Below are 14,458 nucleotides of genomic sequence, written 5' to 3'. Positions count from 1 at the left end.
ACTTTAGTTAAAGCAGAAAATCGATCTACCAAAAATTTCGATTTTTCCATTTAGGACCATTTCGGTTTATTTTGGTTTTTACGATTCGTTTTTGGTTTTTTGGAAAAAATTGAAATAGCCGAAATTTTAATTTTTTAAACAGATATTAGAGTTTCGAAATTCACCACATTTTCATTCTATTTTTATCTTCATTTGTCTCACTTTTCTACTTTTTTCTATCGGGATTGAACCTAATGTGTTGATTGCTAAAAAAAAACGAACATTTTACTCTCTGTTTGAATTATTTTATTTTATTTTTCTTAATTCTTTTAAAAAAATTTAAATTTTGATTCTTGTAAAGGTTTTTGAAAGATTTTTTTAGCTTTAGATTTATATTTGTAGTGTACTCGTGAGACAGTCTCATATAAATTTTTGTGAATTTTTAATATACAATATCTTAGTTATTTATGCTATATTTAGCTTTAAAAATTCAATGTAAATCATTGCTTTCCATTGTTTGTAGGTGGCTTCTACTATTTCTTTCTTTCCATTAAAACATGAAGAATAAAAATATTGAAATCGATTCTAAAACAATTAGATTTGTTATTCAATTTATTTGTGTTCTAAACAGTACTCGCGAAAAAGTCTTGAAAAGAAAGGTTTCGATTTGGGCAAAAGCGTGAAAAATCATCTTGAAAAAGAACAAGAAGTAGTCAGCAATCAAGAAAATGATCTACGGTGACATTTACAGGACAAACAACAACCTTAATCTTGAATTATCGAAAACATGCCCCCAGTGGCCCCACTCCCCACCCCTGAGGATGTCTCCATAATCAAGAAACCAGGGTCTCTTCTCGTTATTATGTTGATGCAATAGTAGTGGTATTGCCTGCCGGAAATCTCTGTCTACGGGGGCGTCTAGTAGTCTTTCCCCACCCGGTTAGGCTTCTATCCTCCAAAACAGATTTAATATCATTCGGTTGGTGCATCAATGGAGTACAAACCGTGCTTGGAACGGCGGTAGTGACAGTTTCAACCACAACTCGTCGCCTACCTCGAGCACCACCACTGTTTCTGGTCCCATTTCTTCGTGCCAATCCTGAATTCCACTGATGGCCTGTGGCTTTCATTATCCCTCCAAAAGTTTGAAGATCCTCGGTAATTGCGTGCCTTGACAATGATGTTAGACCAGGAAGTATGTCCCGCTGGAAATCCTTTCGCTGCCTTCCTCGCCTCGAATGACCCCTTCGTGATCTAGTTGCTAACATGTTGGTGGTTCCCTCGTTTTCCTCTATAGACACTTCGGGTATGAAGGGCTTAGGCATGAAGTCTTCTTTTTTAGTTTCCACTATAGCTGCAACACCATTGCTTCAAAATCATCTGTCTCCTTGGAAAACTCCTGCTGCGGGAAGGCCACTCCAGCTCGTGATTCTTTACCAGATACATGTTCGAGTTCAACTGAACATAATGACATGGCATTTACAAACCAGAGGAGCGACTCAGCCAAGGAATCTTCAGATATATTGACACGAGTACAAGATGATGATATGGCAAGCATTGCATCTGCTGCATTTTGAAGAACTTCGTCATGAATGGGCTCGGCGTTATTTTCTGATACTGGAAATGATACATCTTCTGGCACGTTTTTTTCGGCCTCTGCATCGTCATCCTCACTCTCAAGGAAAACGGGAGCTTCTAAATCTATCTCCAGTGCTACCTTGACACTGTTATTCTTAGTTTCAAAGGAGGGCACAGGAGGATCTTCACAATCACTAACACAGGAGTTCAAATCGATGAAGCATGTGTTTTTTGTTGGCTTTTCCACAGTCAGTTCCTCATCAGCTATCTGCTCATCTGGCTCACACTCTATATTAATATCAATCATTCTGTTCTCCCTTTTGGCGCTGACAATTTTCTTCTCAGCAGCATAATTGACAATAGTAGATGAGGAAACAAGAAATGTTGGCTCCTCTTTTGGAGCAATAGTTGCAAAAATGGGAAACCCGAGAATTTTCTGAACATTTCGAGTCTCGGCATTCAAGTTCTTCTCGATAAATCGACAATTACTTGGAGCCAACGTATCTGTTGTTGTGATTGGTTGATTGAGATCTCCAACTGTCTCACAGCTATGACACAATTTATTAGAAAAATCCGGAACATAATTCAAGCATCTTTGATTGTCATTAGCTGGCTTAGGTCGAAGCCAAGGCAATGCTGGCAGATGATATTCCGGTTTAATCTTTTCATGAGTCATATTGAGATCTTCAACTATCACTAGCTCATTTGGTGAGGTTGAAACCACCTCATTCAAGTTAATATCTAGTGCAGGCTTTGAATCTTCATGACACGATTTGCGTTTTGCAAAAATTTCAAATCCATGATTAGTCGACGGGTCAGATACTAGTTTATCATCCTTACTAAATTTGAGATAATCAAAGCCAGCCGACGGCAAAAGAGCTTGTGTTTCTTTGGATCCTGAGGCAGACCCATCGTAAAATCCATTTACAACTTTTCCTTCACTTTCTAAACCTGGATTCAATCTAGAACTCGCATCAACTCGCCACTTTCCTCCAAAAAAAGGCTCATCTCGAGTCTGAGAAAAGGGCTGAAAACTTCTATCCACTGCCGCAGCTGAATTTAAAGGGGGTTCAAATGTTGTCGACTTTTGAGTAAAGTCATTTTTTGACTTCGCCAAAGATGAGGCGGAATGTGTCCGTGAACCGGTAAAAGAAGGGGAACTAAAGAATGTGTGAGAGAGATCACGACTTTTTTCTAAAAACTCTGCACCATGGCGAGGATTGTCTCTCCAAAGGTCTTGTTTACTGCAAACAGACGGATATAATCCAGAAGGATGATTAACCTGGTTAAGCCTAGGAAACTTATCTTGTCGCAGTGCTTGACTCATAGAATTGAGGTTGCTTTTATCATATCCTGAAAGATTAAAAAGGCAGTATCTTAATTAATATTAGCATAATTAATATGGCAATAATTGCATGAAAAATCACGGACAAAGAAGGTTACTGTGACGGGGTTGTTTCATATGATTGATATACTAATTTCAAACGTTACTCACAATTTACTCAGGTAGTCCTGTAGGGAAGTAGCAAGTAAATAAACTTCCCCGATCAGCTTAAATAGATTCACACAATAATGGAATTTAACTTACATAATTGACAAGGACAATGATTAATCATTTTGAATAATAAAAAGAAACTTTATCGAACATTTACCTGCTTCGTAGAAGGAACTCTCATTAACTTTACTTCCAATAGGCGAGTTTAACAAAAATCCTTCATGGATTGCTCCTAGACGTCCGGCATTTGATTTAGCAGACTGATTCATCCGTTTAGTGTCTCCATTAGTGGAATGACGACCATGGAAATCAAAATGTGATGGAGCCACTAATTCTTCATACTGAAAGGGTTCATTTAAGTCAGCCAATCCAATCGAGCCCCTAGAACGACAATCGGAAGCTGATGCATTTATTGGAACCTTTACACCAGCTTGCTTGTCAAGGATTAACTTCACGCTACTTTTAGGTGAAGTTGAATTGTCCTCGAAGTTTCCCCCTTCTTCAGTATCTGCGTACTCTTCAGCCGGACGATGAAGATCAAAGAGCTTCTTCCTCACCTTCAAAGGTCTTGGATCCAAACCTTCACGATCCTTTGAAGAAGACCCGTTCTTGAGTGGAAACAGACTGGGCTGAGTGTCATTACCAATAGTACAACTCATGGGAGAATTAGCAACTTCGACCCCCAAAATAGTTGTTCTACCATAAGTAGAATTTGTCATAGGAAAGCCTCCCACATGCCATTTTCGAGCATCTTCTGATGGCTTTTGAGACCCTAGAAGACTTGACGATGATGATGGCTCTATTGAAGCTCGTTGATACAATTCTTTCCTTTTCACTTCTTCCATCATGTCTCTTTGAATTCTATATAGCCGGTGGAGTTCGTGTACCTGGATGCCAAATAAAAGCCAATTTAGAAAGGATAAAATGTGCCAAATTCACACAAAGAATTAAAGATAAAGGGATATAACATATAACCGTAATCATGTTACCTGGTTTCTAAAAACTGTCTCGTGTTCAAGCATTTTTTGCTTCATCTCATCCTTTTCATACCCTGAATGGTCATCTATTGTAGTCCTCGGAATGAATCCATTGAAATACTGCCCATTTGTTAGTGTATTGTCTCCGTAAAATAAAGGCCAACTACTACTGCTAGAATCCTCGTTAAGGTCTCTCATGGAGTAATATCCTGGCAAGGAGCTTTTGCACTGTACTTTTGTTCCCATTCCTGCAATAAAACATTATTTTCATTTCCACCTTGAATATGAAACCAGAAATAATGGCCATTCATGTTCTAATTCATTGTCATTATCAACTGCTTAAAATGTAATTCACATATGAAACCAGAAATAAATGCCATACAATTATTCTATACAAGTAAAGCGGGATTGAAGCACTTGATGTTCTAAGAACAAGACTACTTCACCAGTGAAGATAAACAGAGCAAAATTTAAAATGGAGTGGAAAGGCAACTGGCTATCCAGCTATGAACTTTGAAAACTTAATGGAATGACCGAGAATGATCAACATTCTTCAATTAATTAACTTCAATAAAAGCGGCTTTGCATGCTACAGTATCACAAACATGAAGCCAAGGATGTTAACCAAGAAAGAGAGTCTGGTTTCCCAATTCAGAGTTTTTATTAAATGCATGAAGAAAAATTTATTTACTCGAAGGCAACACCTCAAACATGACATTAACCAGAAAATCAAATACTCAGTAATCTATTTTCCCAGAAATTGAATCCCACCATACAAAAGGAGGAACTCTTTTCAGTCTCAATTGGTTGACAACATACATAATTAAAACAACCAGAACAATGAAATCAAAACAAACACAAGCTTCCTATTTGGGCTTGTGACCTGCACCGAGATGGTGTTCAATCATCAACGGCTCATCAAGTTTTTGTGAAATTGTGAGAAAAACCAAGCAAGCTGGGAAAAAAATGAAACAAAAAGAAAATTATGTGGAGGGAAAGCCACTAAGCTTATAGGTTGTAAACACAAATTGAGACAATCATGTGCTGTTTTTCAATTTGCAAAATCAAGTGAACAATGCGTACAATATCGACAGACATTCGATAATTGCATCGTCGTTGCCGTTATTATTAGTTCAGACATGATAAAGGTCAATCAATGCAACTTAAGCCACATTGTATCAGGAATTTATAGGGTGGAGAGTACAAAATTCAGAATTTTTGTTCCTGAAATTCGGTAAAGTTTGCATTGAATTAGTTGATCATACATGCAATATAAACAGATTGTGAAATAGTACAGGAAAAGCATAGAAGTATTACATTAAACATCTCACATAATTCAAACTTCAACTCAATCTATCAGGTTTTTTTTTTTTTTGAGAGATGGTATGTTTGTGTCATGCAAGCACGAACCTTTGAGCATGAACCTTTGAGCATAGATGGCTACTTGCTTTAGGGAGATAAATATAAATCAAATGCAAGGGGCATCATGAATTTTAGGGAATCAATACGATGCTATAAGTTCTCCCAAGAATACAACAAGAATTTTACTTTCCTCGCTATTTGATCACTGACTCGTATATGGATGAAATAATGAAGATGCTAAAACTTTTTCTAGATTTAGCAATAAATACAAGAATCTTTCCATATATAAGCACAGGGGTGCAATGCTGGGACAAGGTAGACTAATGGGAAGCACCTAGCACATACAAACTCAATTTTTCATTGGTTCAAGTAGCCTAGAAGAATAACGGGATCTAAATGTGATCCTCTCACTTTAATGGATAGATAAGCATAAACAGGTAAAGTAAGTTGTTTGTAAGCAAATGCCAATCATATGAACATATGTCCAGGATGCCTAAAATGATGTCTAGGTTCATGAGAATCATATTACAAAATATAAATGACTGCTTACATTTATGAGATACTGGCTATAAAAATCCACGGACATTGGGTCACATCAATCTAATGGTTCTACGAGGTGAAAAAATACCTTTTAAGGAAAATCTCACATGGAAAATTTGTGATTCTCCCAGGACAAATGTAGTGCAATATCTCACTGTTGGAGAAATCCCAATCAAAAAATTGATATTTCACAAATTTGGCCAATCAAATATTGCCCAACAACTAAATAACAGTGTAGCATGCCTTAGAATTACAAATGTGTATGAGGTCATTCTCCCACTAGGAGAACAGAATTATGCAGCGCAAAAATCATACACGTGCTTAGCAATGCACGTCACGATGTGGCCTTCTTTGATGAAGTAAATTCAATTTGTACTTGGACAAACCATGAAAATTGGAGCAATATACGTAACACAGCTGCATTTATGTCTTCACACACTTCACCAGAAATCAGAATAACCAACTAAGATTAATAAAGGGAAAATATTTGGAAGCCAAAATTGCGCTGTCTATATTAACACATACAAAACCAGATCCTAAACAAATAATCACACGTCAAAATCAAGTACCACAAGAAGTATTCCACTCAACTTCGATGAACACCTCAAATACTTGAGCATCAATCCCTTGAAGTAACTCCACAAAATCCAATTATTCTCGCCAATGAAACCGATAATACACGAGCTCAAATGCATATTTTGAAAACAATCACAAGTCAACTAACCAGGATTTAATCATAATAAATCGTAACTCAGAATGAAATAAATATTCACTTCCTTTAAGCAATGGTCAGAACCAAGTAAATCTCTGCACAAAAACATAAATTAAAACCAAATAAAAGGGATACATAATTACCTCAGACCCACATCCTGTAACCTCCTCTCCTCAAGAACCCTTCATAAGAATCGAATCATCCAACAGTATTTCCCATGATATAAAAACTCAAGATCATGCTCAATTCAGAGGCTTTTCCACTATATACACAACTCTAAAGAAGGCCAAACAGAAATAGGAAGAAAAAATATAGAAACGCATGGAACAAAAGTATACTGATATCTGTCAAATGAAACATTAAAGTGACTGGTTCGGTAACTCCATTGAGGAACCCCAGATCCTCATCAAACTTAACAAAAATATTTTAGATTTCGATCTGCTGGGCCACTGTCTCTCCCCTCTCTCTTGAGGGGAACACAGAAAACAAGAAACTTTAGAGAGAGAGACAGAAAAAATACATACAAAAAAGGATTCTTGCAACTGTATATATTTACTACTATACAATCAAAATCCCAATATTATATATATTTTTATTATTCTAAAGAGAGAACTGGAGAGATCCCAGATAAGAAATCTTCACACTAACAAGCGACCTTCTGTGACATGAAATTTGTCAACATCCGTCTCTTTACATTCTCCGTGATTTCCCCCCACTTTTTCTCAGACATAAAAGCTATGCAAGATTTCTTAATTGGTTTCAGTTAAATCAATTTCTTGGTTTTTTGGAAATGAAAAGCAGATGGGAATTTTTATTCTGTCCACCTTTCTAGCTTTTGGGTAAAGATTTAATTAATGAAAATTTAATATCATATGTAAAAAACTGCCCACCTGTATGAATCTATTTTATAACTAATAATATACAATGTCTCCATTGTTTGAGGTAAATATATAAACATTAATTGATTATATATTTTTGTTCATCGCATTTTTTTTACAAATAATTAAAATTATAAATCATTATGTTATTTATATATATATATATATATATATTAACTTGTTATATGTATATCATACATATTTCATCATCTTATCATAAAAACTAAATTTCTCATGTACGATTAACAGGACATTAATAATTATTGATAAATTAAGTATCTTATGAGCCGGTTGTCTATAATAAAAAAAATCATATTTTTGTTAGATTAAACACTTCTCACTATGCCAAAAGCTACAATTGTTAGTCAATGTGCAACTTTATTTCTTATACTTGTGACAACGTAGATTTCACCAACTTGAGTGCTAATGGGTAGGGTTGCTAATGGGTACGGTTGTTAGACCCATTATTCCATAGATGTGCGTGTCTATCTGCTGTTGTTATCTCACATTCCTTAAAGATCAATCTTGCTCTTTCTCTACCGTTGACCATGCCCCCAACAGAGCCGGTATTACCCTTTAAGATCTGGTGACATTTTTTTACAGCTACCTAACCAACCAGATCAAACAGCACAACATCAGCAGCTTGAAGTACGAGAACTTCTCAAGAGGTCACTCATCTCAATACTATTCTAACTCGTGCACATTTAACTCAACTTGTCACATAAAAAATAATATTTTTCATATGTTAGATCAGGTCAGATCGAATTGGATATAGTCTAAAATTGAGTCATGAGACGGTCTCATATGAATTTTTGCGTAAATTATAATATGTTTTGTTTGATGATTAAATTGGAGATATGATGATAAATTAAAATATTGTCTATTGCAATTATTAATTAATATAAATAAAAGAAAAGTTATTAAGGGTAAAATTTTAATCTTTTGTTCAATGATTTGATTTACGTAGATAAATAATTAAATAATTAATGATTTAATTGTTGTGAGATTAATCAAAACACGAAACTGTAACCAAACATTTGACTGGATTGAATTTTTATCATTTATCAATCCAACCAAACGTCTGTATCCAACAATTTCCATGTTTCATAAATTAAGTATATTACTCTTTTATAAATAAGCATGTAATCTTTTTTGTGTAATATATTATTATTGTTATATCATCGATACGCCAGTAATTAAATTTATCAAATAAAATCGTTTTTAATTAATTAAATCGAATTAGAGTTTAGTTATAGTTTTTAAAAGTAGATATTTTAAAACATATAATTTGATCTCTGACCGTGATTTGTTATAAATTCATGAAATTATTATATTATTTTAACTATTAATAGGATGTAAAATTTTAAGTTTACGATTAATAATTTATTACATACATATTCACATAATAATTTACTATCTTTATTATTTCACATTTTTAAAAAATATATATATGTATACTCTCCTCAAATCCAAAAAAAAAAGAACTTATCATCCCTAAAAGATCAAGACATTCAAAAATACATTAAAAAAAGAATATAAACTTCATTAAAAAGTAAAAACAAAGAGATAATTCAATCAAATAAAAGTGTGTGTGTGTTTGTGTGAATATGTATAGACCACATAAAATAAATAATAAAAAGTTATAGATACATTAAAGAGGATGTGATTAGGGTTATAAATAAATTGAGTCGGTTCCCGAACTTTTCGAGCTAACTCGATAAATATTTGATTTACATTTGATTATATCGAACTCGAGCTGAACTCGTACATATTCGAACTTTTTCGAACCGAACTGATCCAAAATTATTTTATTTGAGCCGCTCGGGATCTTTAATATTTTATTATTATAATACAATTATATATATATATATATATATCAAGATTTCGGACGTTTCAAGCTTTTCAAACATTCATTCTCAAATATTACTATCCGAAAGATAGTTCGAATAGCTCGCAAATAAGTTCGAAAATTTCGAGCCGAACTCGAGCAAATTTTTTTAAAAAAATTCGAGCTTCAGATCGAACTCGAAGATCATTAATTCGAATCAAATTTTTTTTACTGATATTCAGCTGGATTCGATTATCATTAATAAAAATAATAATAATAACTCTGGGATACATTAAAATAACCATTACTTTAAAGACTTGCACATTATAATGCTGACAGGATTAGTCCCTCTTTCCATTAATGATGATTTTTTTACAAAATAAAAAAATAAATTTACAAAGTTCTCATCTTCTCTTCTATGTCTTCACATATTATTTAGTTGTTATATTATCAACCGTCACACGAGTCAATTTTACTCTTTATCCGACTCAATCTATGAAAAATATTTTTAATCTCAAAAGTATTACATTTCATTATAGATATGAAATATTTTGATCCGTTTCATGAATATAAATATGTGATATTGTCTCACAATAAACATACTTATATTATATATATATATATATAAATTAATAATACAATGATTTATAATAATAATTATTGGGAGTTGATTTTTCGAAATTATCACAGTGTAATAATATTAAATATTTCTATTTTTAGTTTAATAAATCAATTTTTTTAATTAATTATAAATGGCCGAAATCCTGAAAGTATCGTTTGATGAGTCATTAATCCAGGATCTCAAAGTGCCACATCATACGTGTTTTTAATTAATTAATAATTAATCCCGGTGGCTAAAATCGAACAATATGGGTCCCACCGACGATGAAAAGATATACATACACACAAATATATATAAGATCTTGTTCTTAGGGTTTAAATATTTACAATTTAACCACTGTACTTTGTCATGATTGCAGAAAAGGAATCCGTTATTGTGTTCAAATCTGATTGGTTGAGGATCTGTTCCTAGAAGCATAATATATATCTCTAACTAAATATCTAGCACCAAGTTTTTTAATATTCTTTCTATAAATCTTTATAAACAAAAATATAAATATTGAAAATATAATGATTTTTATTGAAAATTGAAAATATAAAAATTTATTTGATTAGATTAAATAACTTCACAAAAATATTTAAAAATATTTTTATAACTACAATGAAGTTATTGTTTCTATACAGAAATATCATGAAAATAAAAGGAAGCATTTTTGGAAATATAAATTTATATTTTTAATGAAATTAAGATGGCCTTTTAATGATGATGATGATGATAGCAGCTAGTTTAAAAATGGGTGCTTCGGATAAATTAAATTTTGTACGTTCATTGAAATACAAAATAATATTTGCGATATTCAATATGTTCTCTAAAAACAAAAATAATATTTTGAAAATAATAAAGTTCTAATATGTATATTTCGACAAATAAAATTTGATATACTCTATAAAAGAACAAAATAATGTTCTAGGACCATCTAAGTGGCATTTGGCGATTGTCTATCGTCCGGATTTTTAGAAAAATTATGTCTCTGAGCGTTATTAAAAAAAATCAGCCGTTTAATTTAATATATAGATTTTTTATTTTTTTTAACACAAATCGTTATGTACATCTTTCAATCAATTTATATCGGATAGAGAAAAAGATATGTCATTGATTTTGATTTTGAATCCAATATAGAAAAATTATTAGAGAAAAGTAGAGATTAACTAAAATAATTAGATATTTAAGTAAACAAAAATCACCTAAATTCCAGATCGACGGAGGTGGCCACCTGCCTAACGGCTATCGCTTTTCAATAAGTTTAAATCTTTTGCTTAGACAATTTTCCTGTCAACAATTTCTCGACTAACATTGTATCATTATATTTTGGTTCTAATAGTCACATAGAAGTGAGTCCCGATTTGGGGATACTAACCAAATAATGTAGCAAGGCTCATTTCGTCAGGCCAGATATACGTTAATCAATCTTGTGTTTTCAACGATAATAAAGAAAAATTACATTTTTAATTATGTGTATTTTTTTGGCAATTTTGGTAATCTATTTTGTTAGCTTTATTCTTATTCCATTATTTTTGTTTTTATTTTTTAGAATTCTAATCGTTTTTCGACTTGCCAACGACAATATAGGACACCTATATGTCTAATGGTATGTTTTTATTCTAAATAAAAAATGATTAAAATTTTCAAAAAATATATATTATATTACTGAAATTTAACAAGATAGCCGACAAAAATAAAAAATATAAATATTTAAAACTATAAATGTAGTTTTATTTGAGTCATAATAATCCCACACATGTGAGACCGAGCTCGTAGTTCAGTGGTCTCACCTCCTGCTAGATTAACTAGCTCCTCCAGTTTGATTCGTCTTCTTCGCGTGTGTTGTAATAAAAAAAAATCACATAAAGAAGACATTTTTTGAGGGGGTAAATGGAGTTTAAATATTTTTATAAAAAAAATTAAAAAATTTTACAGCTTACTATTATTATATATGATATAAGATATTGTCGGATTTTTTTTTTCGCATTGTCAGATTACTATTTGTGATGTATGTGTGTCGATGTTCTCTAAAATAGTATCATACGACAAAAACAAATTTTAATATTAGTTTAATCTGTGAAAATTATTTGTGTTTTTAAAATAGTTTAATTGCCAAAATTTTAAAATTTTTTATAGATATTTTTACCATTACATTGATATGTTAAATCACTTGTAGTTGTCGTGCATTGTTCGAGTCTAAAATTATACCTCCTTTTTTTTTATATATAATATTACAATAATATTTTAGAATCAACGTGTGAAGATTATCAATATTTATTTTTCTTAGGGGTGTCAATTCGGATGAGTTGGATTGGGTTAAGTATTAGTATTATTCAAAAATTATCCAACCCGAACTCGAACTCGAATCAACCCTATCAACACGATTTTGAATTTTTTAAAGAAAATTAAATAAAATTCAAAAAAATTTAATTTAAACACATAATAACAAAATCTCCATCATGTATATGATTTAAATTTTAAAATCTAATTGTAGAAAAATAAAGTATATTTACTAAATCAAATAAACAGTTGTTTAAAAATTAAAAAGTGTTCAAAATAAATATTACATTATGAAAATTTATGATATAATTATACAATAAATGTTTTTTTCAGACATATAATATATAAAAATGTTGAAAATATTTATTAATTATATTTTTTAAAAAAATTAAAATTTTCGGGTCAACCCGAACCCAACCCAACCCAATCCGATCATTTTTTTTAGGTCAGCGATCAGGTCCAACTCGATCTGACCCGAACCCAAAAACCTCAAACACAAACTTGATTTTTTTCAGGTTGAATCGTGTCAGATTGATGGTTCGTGTTTTATTTTGACACTCCTAATTTTTCAATTAATTTGGATGGTTGGCACTTATTATTAATCAATTCATGTCAATATTACATATATTAAAGAGAAATTGAAATATATGTATATTTTAAAAAAAAAAATAACTTTGAAACTGGCAAAATTTAATGCTGGAACAAAGAAAGCATCCATTATTAGATCAAAATAAAAATGGCATAAATTTTTATATTAAATTTGTACCTTTTTAGGTGAAAAATGGTACGATAAAGAGTTTTCCTTGGTCTTCAAAGTTCGAACAACTCGCCTAGTCAATTTTCGCTATAACCCTACAATACCTCCTGATTTTGTACTTACCAAAATTTCAAATTATTAATTTATTGTTTTCCCATAATCTTCGTCTAAATATATTCAAACCAAAAATCATTCCAATTGAAATTCTTGGAACCTTGTCGATACACATGTTTTAGAAAATTCAAAATATGTATTTTCATTTTTAATCAATTAATTCAATTTTTTATATTTTTTTTAAAAAAATAAACAATGGGTCAATATATTGTGAAGTTGACATATATATNTATCAATCATTCATGTTACATCAATCAAATTATCAATATTTATCTCACATCAATCAAATCATTGAATTGAAATTACAATAATACCTTTAATAAATAATATTATTAATATTTTTCAAAAGGACAAAACGATATTATCATGTTATCTCAAATTTAATCAATCAAATCAAACATTATATTAATTATCATTTTTATATATTTTATTATTAAAAATACTATTTATCACCATACTATTTGTCTTATACATTGAACTAAACGGTACTTTTTAATGTATAGGTTGGGAATAATATGCTTAATTGTTTTTATTGGAAGAATGACCGAAAATTGATGAAGTTATTGTACAGTTTAAAATATCCAAGTTGTAAAATTACTCTGAACAATAACTCGATTCAATAATTAGCGTGTAGGTCAAAATCCCATGTTCGATTCCTTACAAATTGATCAACCCTTTTCCAATATAGTCATACACTGTTGTTTTCTTGATTTATCGGTGGATGCACGTAGAATGAACAAGATGTTTGCTTAAAAAGGTTAACTTTTTAAAATTTGCAGCTTTATTCAGACAGCATTCGTATAATAAGGGAAAAGTTCAATTGTGAGAGCCTACACGCTTAACATTCATGCATTAAGTTAATGTTAGTCTACTCTTGAGACTATTTTATCGGAAGAATAACATTTTTAACGTCCTTTGATTGAGAATTAAAAAAAGCACATAACTTTCTATGTAAAAGTGAATTATTTTTCTAAACCCAGTGTTTTTTAAAATCAGATTTACCGATAAATATATCTGACTTTAAATGATTTTTCGATATTTTTTTACAAAAATGATTAATAGAATTTTTCTCACCACATGATATGTGTGCTAAGTGGATAAAGCATTATCGCTCATTCAACCATGATGTATGGATGAGTGGTCGTGATTCATCACTCAACACATGTTTTATGTCCTGAGTGGACGGAGACACTATCCATATGAGTATCATATAACAAACACAAATATTTGCACATTAAGTTCATTTTTAAAAATTATTTCCACATTTGTCTTGGTTTGAAGAGCTTGAAATGAAAGAAATATATGGTCCACTTCTACCAAAAAGAAAACTTAACCATATCAAAAGAGCAGTGAA

At 31.4% G+C, this 14,458-nt stretch overlaps 1 protein-coding gene across 2 annotated transcripts; it reads right to left on the bottom strand.

Annotated features, from left to right (window-relative positions):
• Window positions 1-620: 620 nt before the first annotated feature.
• Window positions 621-7,485, bottom strand: LOC140980601 (uncharacterized). Of its 2 annotated transcripts, XM_073446528.1 has the most exons (5): window positions 6,787-7,485; window positions 4,913-4,984; window positions 4,042-4,277; window positions 3,210-3,939; window positions 621-2,910 (listed from the first exon to the last, which is right to left on the bottom strand). In XM_073446528.1, the coding sequence occupies exons 2-5, from the start codon at window positions 4,935-4,937 to the stop codon at window positions 1,328-1,330; spliced, it is 2,574 nt and encodes an 857-aa protein (XP_073302629.1). In that variant the 5' UTR covers window positions 4,938-4,984; window positions 6,787-7,485; the 3' UTR covers window positions 621-1,327. The 2 variants fall into 2 exon arrangements, with proteins under 2 accessions (XP_073302629.1, XP_073302630.1); XM_073446529.1 differs by lacking the exon at window positions 4,913-4,984 and having other exon boundaries at window positions 622-2,910; window positions 6,787-7,484.
• Window positions 7,486-14,458: the final 6,973 nt, after the last annotated feature.

The sequence above is a fragment of the Primulina huaijiensis genome, chromosome 7, assembly GCF_012295235.1.
Source record: "Primulina huaijiensis isolate GDHJ02 chromosome 7, ASM1229523v2, whole genome shotgun sequence".
NCBI lineage: Eukaryota > Viridiplantae > Streptophyta > Magnoliopsida > Lamiales > Gesneriaceae > Primulina > Primulina huaijiensis.
This window is presented reverse-complemented; position numbering and strand designations above follow the sequence as displayed.